At 41.8% G+C, this 21,601-nt stretch overlaps 4 protein-coding genes across 4 annotated transcripts; 2 read left to right on the top strand and 2 right to left on the bottom strand.

The window, feature by feature from the left end:
• Positions 1–1,754: 1,754 nt before the first annotated feature.
• LOC103712085 (protein NRT1/ PTR FAMILY 2.13-like) lies at positions 1,755–5,057 on the top strand. Its single transcript, XM_008798481.3, has 4 exons — positions 1,755–2,098; positions 2,234–2,451; positions 3,245–3,825; positions 3,950–5,057. The coding sequence occupies exons 1-4, from the start codon at positions 1,945–1,947 to the stop codon at positions 4,833–4,835; spliced, it is 1,839 nt and encodes a 612-aa protein (XP_008796703.2). The 5' UTR covers positions 1,755–1,944; the 3' UTR covers positions 4,836–5,057.
• A 1,254-nt stretch (positions 5,058–6,311) lies between these two features.
• On the top strand, positions 6,312–10,151 carry LOC103712044 (LRR receptor-like serine/threonine-protein kinase FEI 1). Its single transcript, XM_008798420.3, has 13 exons — positions 6,312–6,453; positions 6,543–6,678; positions 6,769–6,840; positions 6,927–6,998; positions 7,107–7,178; positions 7,263–7,334; positions 7,465–7,536; positions 7,698–7,804; positions 7,962–8,147; positions 8,232–8,564; positions 8,896–9,150; positions 9,472–9,605; positions 9,686–10,151. Exons 1-13 carry the CDS (start codon positions 6,372–6,374, stop codon positions 9,905–9,907), a joined length of 1,815 nt encoding a protein of 604 aa, XP_008796642.2. The 5' UTR covers positions 6,312–6,371; the 3' UTR covers positions 9,908–10,151.
• A 2,079-nt stretch (positions 10,152–12,230) lies between these two features.
• On the bottom strand, positions 12,231–17,289 carry LOC103712043 (uncharacterized protein At1g27050). The gene is made up of 2 exons (XM_008798419.4): positions 16,659–17,289; positions 12,231–12,989 (listed from the first exon to the last, which is right to left on the bottom strand). Exons 1-2 carry the CDS (start codon positions 16,998–17,000, stop codon positions 12,774–12,776), a joined length of 558 nt encoding a protein of 185 aa, XP_008796641.1. The 5' UTR covers positions 17,001–17,289; the 3' UTR covers positions 12,231–12,773.
• An 844-nt stretch (positions 17,290–18,133) lies between these two features.
• On the bottom strand, positions 18,134–21,455 carry LOC103712042. Its single transcript, XM_008798418.2, has 2 exons — positions 21,049–21,455; positions 18,134–18,375 (listed from the first exon to the last, which is right to left on the bottom strand). The coding sequence occupies exon 1, from the start codon at positions 21,383–21,385 to the stop codon at positions 21,095–21,097; it is 291 nt and encodes a 96-aa protein (XP_008796640.1). The 5' UTR covers positions 21,386–21,455; the 3' UTR covers positions 18,134–18,375; positions 21,049–21,094.
• Between the last annotated feature and the right edge of the window lie 146 nt (positions 21,456–21,601).

Below are 21,601 nucleotides of genomic sequence, written 5' to 3'. Positions count from 1 at the left end.
TTTCTAGCATTTCAATTTTATCATCAAAAAAGCAAAAAAAAAACCTCCATGATTCCCCCGGCAAGCCATTAGACATCCGTATGTCGCCATGTGATGCACAACTTCCACATTCAATGCATCGATCGACAGCCGGGTAGAAACGTAAGAAGCCAGCAATGCTTTTACCATTCTGGACGATATTTTATATTATTTCATTTTTTTGTTAAAAAACTAGATAAACAAGGGTCAATGGCTTCTTTTTTTCATTCCTATAGTCTAGAAGATGGACCCACTGAAACACCTCCCACTACCCAGTTGTGACGCAGGAGAAATCTAACCTCCGGTCTCTTTTGGATGATTTTGCTCTGAAGGCTGATCAAGATAACTAGAAAAACCTGGTGAATTCTCTTCAGCCTCCTTATACAATTTCCTTAATTCTAGAGTGTGAAATGGCCTCTGGCCAAGCTGTTTTGGAGGATTAGAGCCCCATCAAAAGAAGAATGCCTTGTGTGCTTGGCTCTTCTAAATAAGCGTAATACAGAAAAAAAGGAAGATCCTTCAAAAAATAACCGGGAAGGAATGTTCGGGGCTGCATGCTGTTGCCTTGCGCCCATGAATCTGTTGATCATTTATTTGTTGGTTGTCCATTCAGCACACAGGTATGCACTCAGCTCTGTGACCACCTGAAGGTTCCCTTCGTCCCTTCAAGTTTAGTCCAAATCTGTTCTTCTCGGAGTAAACGCTTCTTCAAATCTGTATCTTCGCCAAGTTATCCTAATGTTGTTCCTTAACAAGAGTTTTTGACAGAAGATAAAAGGTTTTTTAGAAAGTGCATCTAGGCCGGTCACAATTCACCAGAAGGACCTACCAATCAGAGTTCACTACGATATCATCACATGGTGGATCAAGAGCGGCCACTTGGCGAGCCCATCATTGCGCGGCCGAATTCGCATCTCATGAGCTCTCCAGAGTTGGCTCCATCCTAATCGAGAGCCATAGTGATCACCAAAATCCTACCGATGTGACAGACATGACGTCATCCACATGCAAGACATTCATGTCTGATGTCTAGGCCGTACCCAGGCCAGTCATTTCTAATCGGCTCACTGCCCTAGTAAGCTCCTCCATCCTTATAATTAACAAAAGAGAGAAACCTAAGAGGTGAGTGCATAAGACGCCCTAACAGACTGTGAGAGAACCTACCTCTGTTTTTTGAGCACTATTCTAGCTTAGGCATCAGGGGCTCTTCATCGGATACTTTTTGGCTAGAGAACTTCTTTGTTTATGCTATTTCAGGTCTAAGTGTAACCATGCAACAAGAACCCCAGTAGCGGTCGTATGCTGCACTTCCTCTCCGATACTGACCGGAGCAACCAACAGCCGAGCTCTCCAGCATCGTCGTGCCTCTCTCATTGCAATGCCTAGGACAGGCCGGTTCGCAGTTGCAACACTATATAATATTATATTAAAATAATAATATCACATTCATATACTATAATAATATTTTACTATCTAATAATCAGTTAATATGTAATAATAATCAGAATACTTTATATCAAAATATTATATTATAATTATTAACTAATAATAGATGCATTACATTACATAAATTATATTATGCTATATTAGTATTATTATAATGCTAGGTTACCATAATAATTATATTTAAATAGTACAACATTAATATAATATTATAATATTATACTATCTTAATATATTACCAATACTCCAATCGGGAGGGGGAGGAGAAAGAAATAAACAAAATTCCGCTACCACCCCTTTTCCTTGGGGCGTTTCATTTCATCTCCCACCAATACCTCCCCCCCATCTCTCTCTAATAAACGATGCTGCCTCCCAGTTTTATACTCGACGACAAATAATAGAGCTCAGCCCGGGATAAGAGTGAACTCGGAAACATAGATCAAGATCCACGGGAGAGCGAGTGAGAGAGGAAAAGAAAGAAAGATGAAGCAATCCTCGTGGAGGTCCTCGATCGACTGCTTCAAATGCTCGCCCTCCACCCACAACGACGTGGTCGCGGCGGATGGAGGAGATAATATTCTTCAGGTGCTGGAAAAGAGGAAACCTGGTGGCTGGAAATGCATCCCCTACATCATCGGTCGGTTTTTCCAATCTCTTCTCTTCTCTTCTGTTGTATTGTGTTTTATTTTATCGCATCGTGCTGTGTTGTTTTGTAATAGACGTAATGCTTTTAATTGATTCATGATATATAAAGAGATGTATACGATGACAGGGAATGAGACGTTCGAGAGGGTGGCCTCGTTCGGGCTGACGGCGAACTTCACGGTGTATCTGGTGAGCAGGTACCACATGAAGCAGGTGGCGGCCTCGAATTTTGTGAACGTTTACGGTGGGGTGATGAACTCGGCTCCGCTGCTGGGGGCCTTCATCTCCGACGCCTACTGGGGCCGCTTCCGCACCCTCGCCTACGCCTCCCTCGTCTCCCTCTTGGTACGCCACGCCACATTCCGCACCCTCTCCTTGCCTCCCGCGATCCGCCCGCGCCGATCGCGCCCCACCGCTGACCCCCAAAGTTTTATATAATATGACACATCTATATCCTCTTATTAGTTTGCTCCGGCGCGCTTACCTTAGATCATCTTAATTTGCGTATTGGTTTTTTGTTTTTCGAATTTATATACTATTTCTTATAAACGTACAAAGTAATGTACGTATGTATTTATATATTTATAGTTTAGATTTTTCTTGCTTCTCTTGGCTGAACTGAACCATTCGAACATTTTCCAACATATAAAGATTACCATAAGTCCAATTTGAGTTTCTCAAATCATAATCACCAATTTGTATAGAATGATGATCGCTGTTTTTTCTTGTAGGAATATGTGTTTGCATAATCTTACGGCCAAGTACTATATATTTTCTTATAAAAAAAATCAAAATCTCCCTTTAATCAACCATCACATGTATCATTGAAGAGTGCCGCATGTAATCTAAATCATGTTATCCAACGCATGCATGCATAGGAGTGTGGCAAAGCTCCCAACATCTGACGTGTCTTGAATTAGCAAAATGGTTATCATGCAAGCGACACTTACCTTCCGCGCACGCTCATTAAGCCTCTCCGTAATAGCATAAAGTACATGATAATATCGTTGCGGCCCCACCTATACATTCAAATGCGTGTCGCATCCTGGAGCACACGCTAGCTATCAAATTTGAACTTGTGCCTAGTGGTATAATTTTATGCTATTAATCTTTTAATATGATGGAGAATCAAGTACAGGGAATGGTGGTGCTGACCCTCACGGCGGCGATTCCCCAGCTCCGGCCACCGAGCTGCAGCCGGGCGGCCGAGCAGGCCGGGCAATGCGTTGGCCCAACCAGGGCCCAACTCGGCGTCCTCGTCCTCTCCCTTGCCCTCATGTCGATAGGCTCAGGCGGGATCCGGCCGTGCAGCCTGCCCTTCGGCGCGGACCAGTTCAACAAGACCACCGAGTCCGGCCGGCGTGGCCTGGCCAGCTACTTCAACTGGTACTACTGCACCTCCACCGCAGCCGTCATGCTGGCGATGACCGTAATTGTCTACATCCAGAGCAGCGTCAGCTGGTCCTTGGGCTTCAGCATCCCGGCCGGGCTGATGGTGATTTCGATAGTTCTGTTCTTCCTCGGGACGAGGCTCTACGTGTACGTGCCGGCGGAGGGCAGCGTGTTCTCCCGTATCGCGCAGGTGTTCGTGGCGGCGTACAGGAAGAGGAAGCTGGGGCTGCCGGCGGCGGACGGTGTGGTGGAGCAGGAGAGGATGCTGTACGACCCGCCTACGGCGAGCAATAGGGTGACGAAACTTCCGCTCACGCTGCAGTTCAGGCGAGGCTCTACTTCGCTAGCTGTCTGCTCTAACATGCATGGATCCTCAGAGCTTTCGAACAGAGTTCCTGTCTTTTTTTTTTTTTTTTAAATTTCTGAGGAGAAGTTTCTGCTAAATGTGCAGTCTCTTGAACAAAGCTGCCATCATATGCGAGGGCGATATGAAAGAAGACGGCTCCCCTGCGAACTTGTGGAGGCTATGCAGCGTCCAACAGATCGAAGAAGTCAAATGCCTAATCCGCATCATGCCTATTTGGCCTGCCGGCCTTGCATGTTTTGTGGCAATGTCTCAGCAGACGACTTTCGTGGTTTTCCAGTGCTTAGCCATGGATCGCCACCTGGGCCCGGGCTTCGAAATCCCCAGCGCCTCCGTCCCCATCGTCGCCTTGCTCGCCCTGGCCCTGTTCATTCCCATCTACGACCAGATCTTCGTTCCGGTAGCCAGAAGACTGTCCGGGATGGAGAGCGGGATCAGCCTTCTCCAGAGGCAGGGAGTAGGGATAGTGATAGCGGCCTCGTCGATGGTGGTGGCGGGCTTGGTGGAACGCATGCGGCGGGGTGCAGCTCTGGCCGACGGCGGCCTGTACGGGTCGTCGCCCCTGTCCGCCGCGTGGCTGGCGCCGCAGCTCGTTCTGATGGGCGTCGCCGAGGCGTTCAACGGCGTGGGGCAGGTGGAGTTCTACAGCAGGCAATTCCCGGAGCACATGCAGACGATAGCATGCGCGTTCTTCTTCTGCAGCCTGGCCGGAGGGAGCTACCTTAGTGCCATTCTCGTCGCTGCCGTCAGGAATTATACCAGCTGGTTGAAGGACGACAACAACGTCAATGCCAATAGACTCGACTACTTCTACTATCTGATAGCCGTCATAGGTGTGGTTAATACCCTCTATTTTCTGGTGGCTGCCCGTTTCTACCGTTACAAGGGCGCCGTGGAAGTGGAACCGAAGGAATTGAGCCGGGAAGGCGGCCCCGCTCAAGCAAACGTGAATACGATGGAGAGTATATGTTAGAAAGCCATCCTAGTCGCCGTGGGAGGAGGAGGATCCGAGGATGGTATATATCTAGGAAAGAGGCGGATGGATGATTGTGTTTAGGGTTTTTGGGTCATTACATGAACTGCAGTGGGCTAGACCATGGGCTTCTTGCAAGGACTAAACTAAAGCCACATGAACCTTAAAGCTATGTTATTCCTGGAAGAACCCAGAGCTACCTAATTTTGCCAATCAAAAACGGGTTATACAAACCAAACCGACTTGCATTAGGGAAAGATGAGCAAATCACTTATTTTATAAGGTGTTTCCATCAATTATTCCTCAATAAAATAAGTCTTCCTGCTAGGGATAGGAAAGTTGAATGGAATGTGTTTAGCTTTCAAAGTCGCCCTGCTTCAAAACTACAGGGCGCGCGCTACGGCTTTTCCGCCTCCGTTTGTTTTGTCCGAATCCAATGGTTGATCGAAATCTATCAACTCTCCTTTTTAGACAATGCAATGCTTGTGAGGCCCGACGATGCATGACTCGAGAGAGGGAGACATAACAGGGGAGAGCAATTATAAGATGCTGCTCGAGAGTATCAGGTACTACATCAATGTTCGCCGACATCGGCGACCTTTGTCTCCCTCTCTCGAGTCATGGTTGGAGACAGAGGGTAGCCGGAGGGGAATGGCTATGGACGGAGGGTTGTGGAAGAGAAGCCAAGAGGGAGTGGAAGGAGAGGCATATAAATTAAACAAGCTTTTTATGTTTTATCACATGCGTTTTTCTAAGTAGAGGCGGTCCAATCAGCAGAACCCTGATCTCCGGCGTTACCCTTCAATTCTTTCTCATGTGCGAGTGGAGCTTTTTTTTTTTTTTTTTTAAGTCAGACACATTGTATCATTCTAGTGTAAATACATCTAAAAATATTAAAAAAAATGACGAAGAGAAGGTGGAGCAAACTCATAATTCTCGTAAAATTAATTGTCGGAGTGCTGCGCAACAAATAAGGCGACGTAATCAGCTATACTGTTTATCCCATAATAAGCATGAATGATCCGAAAGGCCATACAATTTCTCAAAGAGATCTTTAATATTCTATAGCAGTAGGTACTCGTCCTCTATTTCTATAAAGCCCTAAATTTATCTGATCATAATAGTTGAATGTCCTCTCAGATGAATGTGCTCAGCTCCTAATTTAAAATTCGTGCACGAGTAATCTTTCAAGCAGCTCTGAGTTGCCCCCTTCTGAAATCTTTGACGCAAACGGCTACTTGTGTCCCAAAAATCGTACGCTTCCTGAGAACATGCCTCCCCAGGCCCCGGCCCCCTCTCTCTCTCTCTCTCTCTCTCTTCAGTGTGTTCGCGTTCATAATTAAAGAGCACTTTCCCACAATCCCCCACCTGGCCACCACTGTAGCGCCCTCTCTCTCTCTCTATCTCTCTCTCTCTCTCTCTCTCTCCGGCCTCTGTTCTAAAATCCTCGTGCCCCATCTCTGGCCTCATCGCCAAGCAAGGGGCCGTGGGGAGGGGGAGGGGGAGAGAGAGAGAGAGAGAGAGAGAGAGAGAGACATGGCTCTGCGGCTCTGGGCTCTTTCCGCATCCATTTCCATCGCTCTTGTGCTCTCCTCCGCTTCGGCCTTGACTCCTGATGGTACCAAAATACTTCAGTCTTCGGCGAAGATCTTTCCTTTTTCCTCTTCTCTTTACTGTTGTTAATCCATTGCTTTCTGGGAATCTTAGGCGAGGCACTGCTGGAGCTAAAGGCGGCGTTCAATGACACGAAGCGGATGCTACGGAGCTGGAGACGGGCCGATCCAAACCCCTGCGGTTGGACCGGCATCACCTGCCATTTCCCCGACCTCAGAGTCCGGTCCATGTCCGTACTCCGAGCTCTTTCCTCTCTTCTTCTCTTCCTCTCCTTTGCCCTCTTCTCCTCATCTCTTATTTTATCTCTACTCCCTCGCAGAAATCTACCTTATATGCAACTCGGAGGCATCATCTCTCCCAGCATCGGCAAGCTCCAGAGGCTCCAGAGACTGTGAGGCTTCATCTCTTTCATCATTTTTTTGTGAATATGAGCTAAAGGTCTCACCTTTCGCTGGTTTTGTATCTGGGGCTTCGCAGGGCTCTCCATCAGAATAGCTTGCACGGACCTATTCCGGCTGAGATCAGGAACTGCACCGAACTAAGAGCACTGTATGCCCTTTTCTGTTTCTTTCCCCTTTTTTAGGTTTTTGTTTTTTTTTTTCACTTGGTACTTCTCTTTAGATTGTTTGCATAAGCTGCATTCCCCTGTTTGATTAGGTATCTGAGAGCTAATTACCTACAAGGCAGTATTCCTCCCGAGATTGGAGACCTTACTGATCTCACTATCTTGTATGTTTACTAATCCATAGTCCTCTTTTTATTCTGTTGCATTACCTTTTCTCGTGGTTTCTGTTAATTTTATGTGGAATGTAGGGATTTGTCGAGCAACTTGCTGAGGGGAACAATACCTCCCTCAATCGGAAGTCTCGCTCATCTGCGTTTTCTGTAAGTTCAGAAAACGATCTCAATTTAACCTTATTCTATATTAGCTGATCCAGAATAATACTATATTTGCTAGGTTTGCATTTTTTTTTTCGTATTTGATTGTGAAATCTGGCGCTACATTCCATTACAGAAACTTATCCACCAACTTCTTTTCTGGCGAAATCCCAAATGTTGGAATACTTGGCACTTTCAGGAATACCTCGTAAGTTGCATCCCTGCTCTCCCAAATGCTTGACAACATAGATGATCGGTGCTTTTTTATGCATTCACATCGGATTAGTCATCATTTTTAATTGGTTGTAGGGTTAGTTTAGTCCTTGCAATACCTCCTTGGGGTTCTTATAATGATGAAAGTTGATGCAGATTTGTTGGAAACCTAGAGCTATGTGGCTTGCCAATCCAGAAACTGTGTCATGGTTCAATGGGCTTTCCGGTGGTGCTACCGCACCCAGATTCTTTTGCATCACCAGGCAAGTTTTGATTTGGAGTTCATTATCATTTGACAATGACAATGGAGAACAATTCTGTTGTTCTTTCTAAATATAATATGAGTGGAGAAGGGTGAAGTACCTTGTTACTGATATTACTGATCACAGTTTCCGTTCTTTCTTGGAGTTGAATCATCAGGAATTCCACCAGTTTCCACAAAAAGAACAACACATTTTCTCAATGGTATTATAATTGGTGCAATGTCTACAATGGCCCTGGCATTAGTTGCAGTCCTTGGTTTCCTTTGGATCTGTTTATTGTCGAGAAAGAGAAAGGTAGGAGGCAAGTATATAAAAGTGGATAAGCAATTTGCCCAAGATGTTGGTAAGCTATATAATCACCTTTGTCCCCTCTTCCCTCTTATGTCCTGCCAGCTCCCTGATTTAGTTGATATTGCTCTCTAATTAGGCACCAAACTTATCACTTTTCGTGGAAACCTTCCATATTCATCCGGGGAGATCATCAAAAAGCTGGAGCTACTTGATGAAGAGGATATTGTTGGATCAGGTGGATTTGGTACTGTCTACAAGATGGTGATGGATGATAATAATGTATATGCTGTCAAGAGGATTGATCGGAACTGTGATGGATCTGATCAGATTTTTGAGAGGGAGCTCGAGATTCTGGGCAGCGTTAAACACATCAACCTTGTCAATCTGCGAGGCTACTGTAGGCTTCCCTCAGCCAAACTCCTGATATATGATTACTTGACCTTAAGCAGCTTAGACCGCTACCTGCATGGTAAGCTTCTCAACTGAAACATTAGTTTTCTTTCCATACAATTTCCTGTGTTTAATTAATTTCTAGTGTAAAAATAATAAAACAAATGGATGACCTGAGATTACCATATATGTGTCACAAACTATATACAACCATTTCCTGAAGTACTTGATTTTAATCTTTTATCGTGTTTCATTTTTCTCTTATACACTTTTCCCTTGTTTATTGAAATCATCACCTATTCTCTGTTATCTATGTCTGCATAAAAATGAGCCACCAACCATCTAGAGAGCCAGGTGAACTTATTCCATGCTATTACTCACTTCTGCTTTACATTATTCATATTTTTCAGAGCATGGGCAAGATGAGCAACCCTTGAACTGGAATGCACGCATGAAAATTGCCCTTGGCTCTGCTAGAGGACTGGCATACTTGCACCATGATTGCTCTCCTGGAATAGTGCATAGGGACATAAAATCCAGCAACATTCTACTTGATAGAAGCCTGGAGCCTCATGTGTCGGATTTTGGTGTAGCCAAACTTCTTGTAGATGATGATGCACACGTTACAACAGTTGTAGCTGGTACTTTTGGCTATCTGGCACCAGGTTTGTTAATATCTTTATCTACCTGCATCTTTGTATCACACATTGAATGTAACCTCTTATGTCAAATTCTCAAAACAAACTACCTAGCACGTCCAAAATATTATTGAACCTATGGAAATATCCCTTAATATTTACTATATAAACTGTCGACAATTCATGAAATGGAATGAATGGAAGAATTTCAACTTTTTAATCAGTTAAGTCAGCTGTGGACATTGATTGATTTGGCCTATTTGATGAAAAAAAAATCCTATCTCAGCAATTAGTTTGTAGGTTCATCTGGTGTAATTTAGGACATTCACATTACTTTGTGTGTATCAGAATACCTGCTTAAGGGGCATGCAACAGAGAAATCAGATGTTTATAGCTTTGGTGTGCTCTTGTTAGAGTTGGTCACCGGAAAGAGGCCTACAGATCCATCCTTTGTCAAAAGGGGCCTGAATGTTGTTGGCTGGGTGAGTCTGCTCTACATTTCTCATATTTTCCCATTATTGTTCTTTCTTTGTTCCACCAACTAATGTTCCAAGCGTTGCAGCTAAACACATTAACAGGAGAGCATCGATTAGAAGAGATTGTTGACAAGAAGTTTGGTTACGTGGATGTTGAAGCAGTCGAAGCAATTCTCGATATAGCTGCAATGTGCACAGATGGGAATCCTGATGATCGCCCTTCTATGAATGGGGTATTAAAAATGCTGGAGGAAGAGATCATGTCACCCTGCCTGAGTGATTTCTATGAGCCTCACTTGGACATTTAAGCTGATTCTTCAAAGTTGTGGAGCCGGGTTCTGTAGATATACACCACTTGTGAATTAGGGCTATTTCGACCCTTCCCACCTAGGGAGTTTGGTATTTGGTAATGTGTTTCTTACCAGAACTGTGGTTTGAGTGCATGTATAGATGAGAGATTGTAGTAGTCTTCATGCCTGCTTTCATTGCAGACCAGTTCAGTTTATTAATGTTGGGCCTGATGAAAAAGAATGGTTTTTTGGTAAGAAGAAATCAGTGGTGCTTGTTATGTGACCTTTATTTTCAGACGCTAGTAGCTTTCTCAACAAAATCAAATACCAGTAGGAAGTGGCGTGTGCTGAGTGCAACCAAAATTCCTAGAAGCAAAATAAGGAAAAAATACATTATGAGCCCGATACGTCAGTTTAGGCTTTTCGGGGTAAGCTATAAATTGACATGGAATATCGTCGTCATTGTTGCCACCTTAGATTAATATAAACAGAAGATACAGAGGTGCAGTGATTTAAAATTACAATACCTCAAAAACAACCAAGGAACAAAAAGCTTGAGACCAACAAAGATATTATCTCCTCGTCAGGGAACCAAGAAGATTCAGAATTGCTTGGTGACTGTCTTTAATCTTTCCTGAGCACAGGCTTTCCCATTGAATGAAACAGTGAAGCGTTTTCTGCAGGGTTGCATTGATGGAAGATCCTTTTTGAAGAAAGATTCTATAATTTCTTCCCAACCAAATGTGCCAACAAATGGCTATAGCAAGCCGATCCCAACCCTTTCCAATGTTGCCTTTGTTCTTCGAAAATCTTTCAGATGCAGGATTCTTTTGCCTTACCAATTCCAGTCTGCGAGGATGGCTTTGTGTTCCAACTTCCACACACAGCCAGGAAAATCATAGGCCTAGATTCTTAAGCTGTTCTAGGTCATAAGCCTAGTTACCTAAAACTGCTTTACATATTGCTCTACTAGGGTGCATGTGTGTAGTACTGTCAAGCATCATCTTTGCTTTGTTGTTTGTACTAAGAGGACTCACCTTTGCACTTTCCATCATCAGCATTATATTCCTTTTTTGAAAGCATCATTTAGTGGTGACTCCTATTGGGTTGTCCCTGGGTCTTCCATTGATACCAAGGGGCCTGTTGAAGCTAACCCTTGTTCCAGCCACTTTATTTGTGAAGCATTATTAAGTCTGGGATGAATTCAACCTTGGAAACAAAACCAAAACGGAGAGGACCAAGATATCCAATCACAAGTTGATGCTATGAATCACATAACACTCTCCTCCATGCATTGCCTTTTCTGGGTGAACGAGCATGTACTGGTGCTACGGTTAACTAGAGGGGAGCACCAAAAGTTCGGAGCAAATGGCCAAACCCACCTCCAATCCTAGGCCTCAGAAGGCCTGAAAATTGGGTCCTAGCTTCCATGCTTACGGTCCTTGTGCAAAGCCAAGATGGTACACTCACGTCCCCAAAAAATCCTTTTTAAGTCATTTATAGCCCACCTCGTTCGATACCGTGCGAGTCCGTCCATTGTGGACACTGCGGACTGCACCAGCCTCGTGAGTCCTGGTTGCACGGGCACTGCCACATTTAGACGTTTAAAGGCAGCCCCCAGGACGATAAAGGCGACGTATTGGATTCCCTTGAGGCCGCCGTACCTGACGCTCCGATGCGTCCACATTACTGGCAGACTGGCCGAGGATGCATTGCACTGTGACAGGATCCCGTTGGATTGTAGCCAAAATTTTAACTAACGAGGCAAATAATGAACTAAAAAATGTGGGCACACTAATGCGGGGAAAAGTTCAGGCTGACAAACCCTGATTATTAGATTGCAGCAAGGAGCAAGAGAAGGGTGGTCGAGTGAAGCTTGAGCGTTCCGATGGTTGATCCTCATGCAACATTCATGGTTGAGTTGAAGGCTTTAAAGTACGCCACTGTGAATCTTGATGCATCATGCATGGATGCATCATAGACGAGAGCTGCATCAAATGCATGTAAAAAGGCCCTGCGGACTCACCATCCATTACTTCACCTGTATAACTACACAATTAATTACCTGTGCAAGAAGATATTATCTAAGGGCAAATATCTTAATTTAAGAGCAAAGGAAATGCGACGAACAAGAGGAACAACGGACATTCTCCCTCCTCAAATTATAGAATCCATAGCACAAGCAATATAGATTTTAGGCCAGGGAACTTCTCCAAGTCTAGGATTTTGAAGGCAATATTGTCTTCTCACATTCAAGAGCGAAGGAGTTGGATGCGAAGGTTGACTTTGCACCATCCCCTGATGAAGAAGTAGGCAAAGAATTCTAAAAAGAATAATGACATGATAATAATCAGGATATCAATTCCAACACATCAAAGGGTTGGCAGTAAGAATTACTGCTCCACACGTTAAATTCTTCCACAAAACTAACCCAGTTGAATAAAGCAAGTCTGCTAACTTCCCAGAATACCATCCAACCTTGTGCATGATATTGAAAATAACACATTTGGGACAAAAAAAAGGACAAGAAAAATACAGTGACAACAATATGGTTGGGATGGCAACAAGTGAGAAAGTCCATTGATGCCTATCTCCAAGCAGCTAGCAGTGTATATGCCGAACATAAAGGGCTTCTCTAAAACATCCAACCAGGCATAATAGCATATATACTAATAATGACAGGACCAATGCTTACAAGGGACTTTCCTACAGAAACCAACAAACTTGCACCCTTTTAACTTCATAAATACCTAACAGAAGCAGCATGGGGAACGGACAGACATAGTCGGGCCAATTGAACCTCCATCATCAAGAGGACATCAATTCATCTTGGCTTCTACCGATTACTTTTCGTCAAGGGCCTATAAACTGATTCAGTTCATTGTCAAAGAAGATCATCATATGCAATTATTTCCCTGCCCTTATAGGGCAGATCCGAACCAGATCTGGTGCTTGCTGTAGTTGTGCCTGCAATAAGCTTCTTATTACTACGACCATGCCGGCTCAGGGGTATTTCTGCTCGAAGAAGCTTCGATGGGGGAGAAACTCCAACTCCTATTCTCCATTCTGGCAAAGGATCTATTGCACGAACCACTAGGACCTGCTTTTTGCTCCATAAACAGAGACCAAGGAAAAGATGAAACACTACACCATAGGCATAACTTCTAATATGATAGAATTAAGCAGCGAAAACATAACATTAATCATGTGCTTCGATTTTCGACACTGAGCAAGGAAGAACTAATATCAAATTTCAAGGAAATGAGAATGGACAAAATAAAAGTCAGGGTACAGATGACACTGATAAGTAGGAGGGATGCTTCCTTTTAGTGTGAAAGATTGCAAGGTAGCCCATGATTCACGAGGAGCAGGCTAAAGCTGAATCAAAAGCATGTAAAAAGGCTCTGACCACTACATTTCCTGAGGTATCTTCAATGAAATATTAAAATTTGAGAGTCATACAGGGCAATCAAACAAGGTGGCTAATGCAACTCATTTCTTTAGAGACTAGATCCTGTACACATCGTGGTCCTCAAGCTAGTTCCAGGATATGAGTATGATACTTACAAATTACTGAGCTTATTAGCAAGATAAAAAAGTGTTAAATACATTTCAAGTCACAAAATTTGATACTTCAATGTGCAGAGGATTATCTTTTATTGTCCAATTTACATGGAAGAATGACAAATGCTGCAGAAAAAAAGTAAATTAGAGGAATTGGAGTTGCAGAGTTTGAGAATGGTGGGAGACTGATTGAGGAGGTTTATTCATATGCTTCAAATATTTAATGATCCAAGAGGATCATCAGACCTGTTATGGATTGATTTAGCCACTTCAGATAGGTATGGACAGGGACTGGGAGCAAGATCCGCTATATCCAAAACTTAATCACGAATCAAAATTTCAAGAGGCCATAACATCTGATCAATGCGACAAAAATGATACTCATGTAGGGGTTGATATCTAACTCCTCTCCAAATCTGAAAAATTTATATTATTTTTTATTTTGAAAACTTCAGCTCCAACTATGAGAGAAATCCAACTTGGATTCTTAAAGGGTAGACCTTACTAGAATAAATAGCGGCCTTGCACCATAGTTTTGTACACATTGATTGGAAGTAAGTAAAAAAGCCTGTAAGGCCAATTTATGATTGTCTTAATCAATAAGCCAGCATGCTTTATTTTTCTATGACTAGTAAGGCCTGTCAAAATGCACTACGAGGTTTGAAGATTTGCTGAAAATCAAGATGTTTTGACTGGAAGAATCAATTTTGGTTGGAACCAGTAAGAAAAATTCTACAAGTTATAGGAAGTTTTGACAATTTCATGATTTTAGCCAAACCGAATCAAAAGTGCTTACATGTGTTAAATTTAATGAACATCATGTGTTAAATTTAATGAACATTTAGGTATTTGACTTAGATTTGCACCATTTCTTAATTTATTTTAGTTATGAAAGGGAACTCCCTCATGGAGTGTTGAATGTAACCTCCCATCAGTTATAACTTGGATTCTGCAAAATTAAGAAAAAATGGAAGCACTTTGATCTCATTTCTAAAGAAATTAAGGAAGAATGGTACAATGTTTAACCAAGTCTCTATATTGTTGATTAAATTAATACTAACTAAGAAAGATCCTGTATGTGTCTCATCAAATCCTCAAAGTTAGAAACAAGTCTTTGGAAATTAGAAAAAAATATCTTTCCACTTTGTCATGAAAAAATTGAAACATTTCATTGTCTTAAATTTCAAACTTGGATACGAGAGAAATTTTGTTACCTTTCATTATGTGCCCAAACTCAGGTAGCAAAGTGCCTAAGAAGCTCAAGATAACACCTTTATGAATGTCATCTTGTGTTTGAGAAAAGTAGAAATGGGGAATCTTTTAAGTCTTAAATGTATACTTCAAAACTTGATATCACAATACTGAATTCTCAAAGTTGATAATTCGCTGTTCATTCTTCATAGGCTTATATTTTCACAAATAAGTCAATTGTTATGCATTGGATTTTTGTGAGACAAAGTCTTGTTCTCGGGTAGTATATGGCCACCTATTGTGTGTACATGCATAGGTGTGCATTTGCATGTATGCAGATGTCTATTCAATTATGTGTTTAACTATGTCTTCATATATCACACAATCGAGTTTTACTCGGCATGTGCATCCCAGAAGTTCTCATCCAAAACCTTAAACCCATGCTCTATCCTCCTGTGAGTTGGAAGATAAAATAAGAGCAATGATATATATTATTGCTCCTATCATAACTTATTTACAATTTCATTATATATTTTTCATATTATAATATATCTTGTTAGTGTTTTTTATTTTGGATGACTAAGTATACAAAAGTATAGCATGTTAAAGAATTGATTGTTATTACATAATTTGATAGTGGAGATGAAGTAGATGAATCAAAATATAACTGACAGATGTAATTGAGCCAGTATATTTCTTAGCGCAAAATCAATGATGGGTTTATTTAGTCCACACTCCACACTATTGATAATGATCGAAAAATATTTAAAATACCTAGAAACCCAAAAATTTAAGTGATTTAGAAATCTCTTATCTATACATCAAGTGGGCACAAGTTGACTATAACAATGCATCTAGGTAGCTACAATTTATAGAGCTCTTACTTCTCCTTCATCTCCTCCTCCACAAGCACCATTGGCTCATATCTCATCCAATAAGCTTGGGATTCTTCCTCCTTTCCCTTGGCTTCCTCTTGTTGCCTCCTCCTCGTCCTCCTTTCCCTCCCCTTTACCCACCCCCACCCCCCAATTCCACCTCTGACTCCAAACCCAATTTCACCCAAATCCACCACCACTCCAGTCCCAACAACAAAACAATAACGGACCTCTCATGAAGTAAGTAACGCTTGAACAATATCTTTTGTGACATTGGCTCTCTTCTAAGATATGTATTTGGTGGTAAGCAAACTGATCAACCATGTTTAAGTCTCTCTCTCTCTCTCTCTCTCTCTCCCCCCCCCCCTCCCTCCCTCCCCCTCTCCCCTTTATATCCATCCACTTCTTTTATTTTTCTTTTTCCCACTCTTTCTTTGTGTCTGTGTGTTTATTTTGGTTCATTCCGTATACTTTTTCAGGTCTAAAGGTTACACTTCTTTTTGTAGACAAAAGGTAAGACCTAATGTTCCCCTCATTTCATGTCAATGGGCCTAAATATCAAACTATCGATGAAAATGGGGGGATATCATTTGCATCTCCTGTATAATGGAAGTTTACCTATGAAGATTCCCTTTGCTTCACAAGATAATATAATCAAAAGATCTTAAAAGCAACAGAACTTTTGAATCTTGTATTTCACACAATCCAATTAAACCTATAAAGATTCACATTTTGTGTTAGTTTACTTAACACAAGTTATAGGAATATTACCAATCACATTTCTTAATGCCGATAGCAAATGGAGTAGCATACAACTTTTTTATAGGTTTGCTCCTTTTTTCATAATTTCAGTCTCACTATATGCACATAATTTCAGTCTTCGCTTGATTCTACTTTTATTGACCATAATTATGGACTCAAGCTAAGAATTTGGCTATCAAGAACCAGTAAGAGCGGTTCAAACTACGAAAGGAGGAAATAAGGCGAAGCCTTTACCACTACTTTGAAAGGGCATCTCAAAATTCTCCCCATTCCGAGGAAATTAAGTTAAGCCCTAGGAGCAAACTCCATCGCCAGAATAATACGACCAATATCTATCTGGTGAGGAAGAGACTGATAAAAGGGAGAAGAGGAAATACCCTTTTGGATCGGATGGCGATGCCGAAGGCCGGATCGAGAGAGGCGGAGATGGCGGCCTCGGCGGAGCGGTCGGAACGGAAGGCGACGTAGCCGGAGCCGTCGACGTCGATGCGGATGCGGGAGATGGGCCCGTACATCTCCAGACGGGACTTGAGCTCGAGAACCGTGCAGTCGACGGGGAGGCCGGTGACCATAACCAAGGAGGGGGAGGAGGACCCCCTACCGGTGCCGGCGGCGGCTGGCTCCGGCTCTCTGTCCGCCTCCTCGGGCGGCCACCGAAGCCGCTTGGAGAGAGAAGTGGACGGATTATTGGGCCTCTCGCGCTTCCTCCTTCGGTTCATGGATCTTTTTCCGGTGCCGCGGTCACCAAATGACAAGCGATTGAGGAGAAGGGAAAGAAAAGAGATGGATCTCTTTTTCCAGTGCCGCGGTCAGCAAAGGACAAGTGAATACCGAATAGCGATCGAGAAGAGGGAAAAAAAAAACACGGTGGTGCGCCCGGTTCGCCGACTGATGCTTCTGATGTAACCGATTAAACTAGGGTACGCCAACATAGCGATTGGAGACCACTCCTTCCGGCTAATAGCTGCAGAAGATCGGCCTATTTTTGAGGCAGGTGTTTTCGGAGCGAAACTCAGGGCAGCATGGAAGTCTATGCCAGATGGATGCTTGAGGCTGAAAGTATTATTCTAGAAAAAGATTCAGTGGAGATTATTGTACGAATTTTATAAGAAAAAATATTGAGGACAAATCATCTGCTTCTAGTCGACATCCGGAGGCTAGTGAAGAAGTATGCTGCCTACCAGATCATACATGTATACCGAAAGACGAATAAAGCTATGAATTGAATCGCCATATATCTGTTTTCCCACCTCTGAGGTTTATCCTTTCTCTGAACTCTCATGACAATGGTTACACAAAATTAGTGTAAGCCACCGATGTACCAACAACAAAAAAAAAAACACTCCATGGCTTATCACCAAGTAACTACTTACTATTTGAATGGTATCATGGATTCAAATTTAAATAGATTTGATGTGCGTAAACTGTAGGATGGAAGTAAGAATTAGGTCTTGGCATAGCCGTCGGGCTTTTGGATTCTTGAATAGACTGTTGTCTTTTTTTTTCTTTTCTTTTTTTTAAAATATTTGATTGCTGGTTAATATCAAAATGTCATCGAAAAAAGAAAATTAATTTTAGCTAATCAATAGGTGCTTAACTTGGCTAAACTTAATTTCCTAAGGATGGAATCACTATAACCTGCAAAACTCTCTCCTCGTCGTACTTCATTTTCTCTACAAGTTAATTCATTAAACCTCAAACTTCAACTAGACGGGATATTACTAATCCAAGAATAAGTTTCAAGAATATACCGAATGGTTACGTTGAATTAAAAACTCTCTAGCTTGATTAGCTATCTAGCATCCAAAAACCCCGCCACCTATTGATGTTAAGGGAGGCTAGAGCAGCTATATGGTGCAACACAGTCAATTCACTAGTTTTTTATTTGGAGATAATATTTGAACACCAATTCAAGATCAACAACAGTTCAGAAAACACCCAGAAACCAAATCAGAGTTATCATGATCAGGTAGGTTCTCATGACACCATAGCAACATTTAAATGCATACATGAAGCATGACTTATGCGTTATCCATGCTGCATCACCTTACACTGGCTTCTACCACATCTCCGCAACAGAAGACAAGAAAATACCTGATCAAGACACCATTCAGAAAGATGTCAGAACAAATGGAATCCTAGAAACAGAATCCTGCCCCAATACACACGAGACACACACACACACACACACACACGCATATAGAGATGTTGCTAATAAACTGGCATACATATCATGGCAAGTGGAACTTATAAACATGACATCTTTATTCATGTTTTAAAATAACTGCAGAAACCCTTCAAGATATCCCTAGCATACTCAGGTCCTATCTGAACAAAATGTAATGCCCAAAACGAATTAACATAGAGTAAGTTCACTTGCACAATAAACTGGGTGCCATGGGACAGAAGTATCACAATAAAAAGAACAGAATACTAAACAGATATGGGCAATACTTGCCATTTAAGATAACGCTGATGGATAGGCAACATTAACAAATTTAAGAGAAAAGTTTCCAATATCCTTTTCTATTTGAATGTAGAATCCTATCTTACCTGGGCTCTCATGTCTAGCTCCAATAACGTGTCATATAAGTTTCCGAAGAAGATATGTGTCTTTGAGATATGAATGCTTATCAAATTCTTCGATTGTAACTTCTAAAGATTCGTGAAGATCTGATGAACTCTTTCAACAGTGAATTTCACTCGCCATAATGATGTTAGAAAAGAGCTTTGGCCTTCTTCAGAAATTACTCAAAGATGTAGATATTAAAATACTCTTACAGATTTTCACTTTTCTTATATCCTTAAGATAATTAGGAAGTATCAATCAAAAACATGTCTTCGATTAAAAGACCTCAACAAATAAAATCTTTTAATGTTTTCTTTATAGAATATTATACATATTAGTTAAAAAATTTCTTTCCCATATATCCTAGTATCTCTCTTCCCCCCTTCTTGTTGAATCAAATGCTTGAGTACATGTTTCAATTCAATCCTAGTGCCCATATCCAAGAAAAACTAGTTCAAGCAGCTGGTAGTAGCAACAACATTACGCACATAGAAAACACATATTACAAAGATGTTGATCTCTATAGAACCATTTGGTTAAAGGAATTGCAAGCAACTAAGAGTTGAGACCTAAAAGAAGGAACAGATAGAAACAAACTCAGCTCCTGGTTTGAGTTGTAACTCCCCACAACCATCCTAGTTTCCCAGTAAACTTCAACTGTTTACGGTAGGCTGGGTTACTCATCTCCTTCAACAGTAATCATAAATCTTTTTTTGTCCAAAAACATGCTCTTCCCCCCCACATTGTTACAAGGTCTCAAAAATTTTAAATACAGTAACCATGCTTCTACTTGAAAGGAAATTGGTAGTTCTTGAGAACTGGGACTCCGCATGGTTCAGTAAAAAGACTGAAAATGATTATTCATCCAATACCTTGTAATAAATTACAAAGGACAAGCACACATCTTGCACAACAGGTAGCCGCACACCTATCAAAGTCAACATCTATGGGTACATAAATTGATTTGCTGTTCTTGAACCAACAAGTCATGTTTTATTGCTATTACTCTTTCCATGGTGGACATAGTCCTACATAAATAAATCATAACTATATTAGTAAAAGCTCATAGCTGAAAGGGCAACAACTGCTAAGGCGGAATGGGTAATCTCTATCTTGACCAAGTTGAAAAAAAAAGAGAAAAGAAAAGAAAAACATTTCCAGTAGAATACTAGGCAAAAATTTATTCATACATATTTAGAAATTTATTCTTCTCTTATTCTACCATGAATGAGACTAGTACATCAGCAAGCATATAAATGCATCTCTTTTACTCAGTATATGAGACCACGTGATTATTAAAGATAAACTTTTGGAGTGGGTATATTGATGTGAGCATGGCATTTCACCTAAACAATAGTAGAACTCCAGGACCTGATAGCATTTAAAATGCTCTCTCACAAAGTTAAAGAAACTAATGTAAATTAAATGATGCCTTATAAATAAGATGTGATGGGACAAAAGGAGTAAGATGAAAGGTGGGTGGGATGAAATGCTAGTCTACCATAGTTTGATTCCTAAAGAGGGTGTGGTGGAATGTGATTATTAAGAAGCCGTTCAGCATAGTCCCTAATCTGTACTAGGTTTCATGTATGTGCACCACATATACCTTGGTTTACCCGATAGAAAGAGATTCACCATGATTCAAAATATAGAGGGAATTTACACATTAAAACCTAATTGAAAGAATTTATGATGGCAAAATACTAGGGCTTCTTTTTGTGTTTTTGTTTATCTACAAATTTGTGAAATACCACATGGGGATTGATGCCGAAGATAGCACTTGCACAAAAGTTATTGTACTCACTTTTATTTTTCACTCTTTTTCATCAATCATGTTGTTCAGTTTAGTTCAAAATTTTTCTTCTTGGGGTTTTGATTTAAAAAATAAGAAAACAAAAGCAATACCATAGGGCGCTTAATTTCAATAAAGAAAAAACATCAGCTTTTCATCTGGGATCGCTCTTCGGGATCTCCTTTATTAGCCGTACAGCCACAACCGCAACCCTTTTTTACATCAAAATCCGAATCAAAATCAAAATGTCGATGGCCTAATGAAAAAGATCGAATTTTGACGCAAGGAAGCGCCGTAAAAGATGGGATCATGAATTCAGGACGCATCCAGAAAAAAAGAATTTCATCAAGCATAATGATAATAATAATAATAATAATAATAAGATGAAGAAAGAGAGGGTGCTTACGACGGATGGATGGATGGATGGGTGGGTGGATGATCCTGATCCATCATCAATTAGTGGATTTAGGGGGCGGTGGGAACTGCTGGTTGAGGAGGAGGTCGTCGTAGGGGTCGCGGCGGCCGGGGACCTGGCTGATTTGGGCGTCCCGGAAGAGCTGGGCGTTGAAGCGATCGAAGGTCCAGAAGCCGTAGGGGCGGATGGGGAGGTTCCAGTTGGCTTTGGTCTTGTCGCACTGCTCCCTCATAGCGTAGATGTGTTCCCGCTGCTTCTCGTCCCTCTTCTTCGGATCCTCCATCAGCCGCAGTATCAGGTTCTCCGCAAACTCCATCACGAACCCCATCGCCAGCCCTTGCTTCTTTCTTTCCCTCTCTCTCTCTTCCCGATTTCTCTTCTCCTCTCTGGTGGTAACTCTCGAGAATTATATCTATATCTAAGAGAGGCTCCTCGAGCCCTAGGATAACAGAAACAGCACGCGCCAAGCACGTGGCTCGTCCATCCCAATGTTTCTGGCTTTTTTAAATATTCTTAACAAGGAAAAGAGTTAGGGAGGGCTAAC

The sequence above is a fragment of the Phoenix dactylifera genome, unplaced genomic scaffold, assembly GCF_009389715.1.
Source record: "Phoenix dactylifera cultivar Barhee BC4 unplaced genomic scaffold, palm_55x_up_171113_PBpolish2nd_filt_p 000204F, whole genome shotgun sequence".
NCBI classification, from domain to species: domain Eukaryota; kingdom Viridiplantae; phylum Streptophyta; class Magnoliopsida; order Arecales; family Arecaceae; genus Phoenix; species Phoenix dactylifera.
The sequence above is the reverse complement of the archived record's forward strand: the minus strand, read 5'-3'. Positions and strand labels throughout refer to the sequence as shown.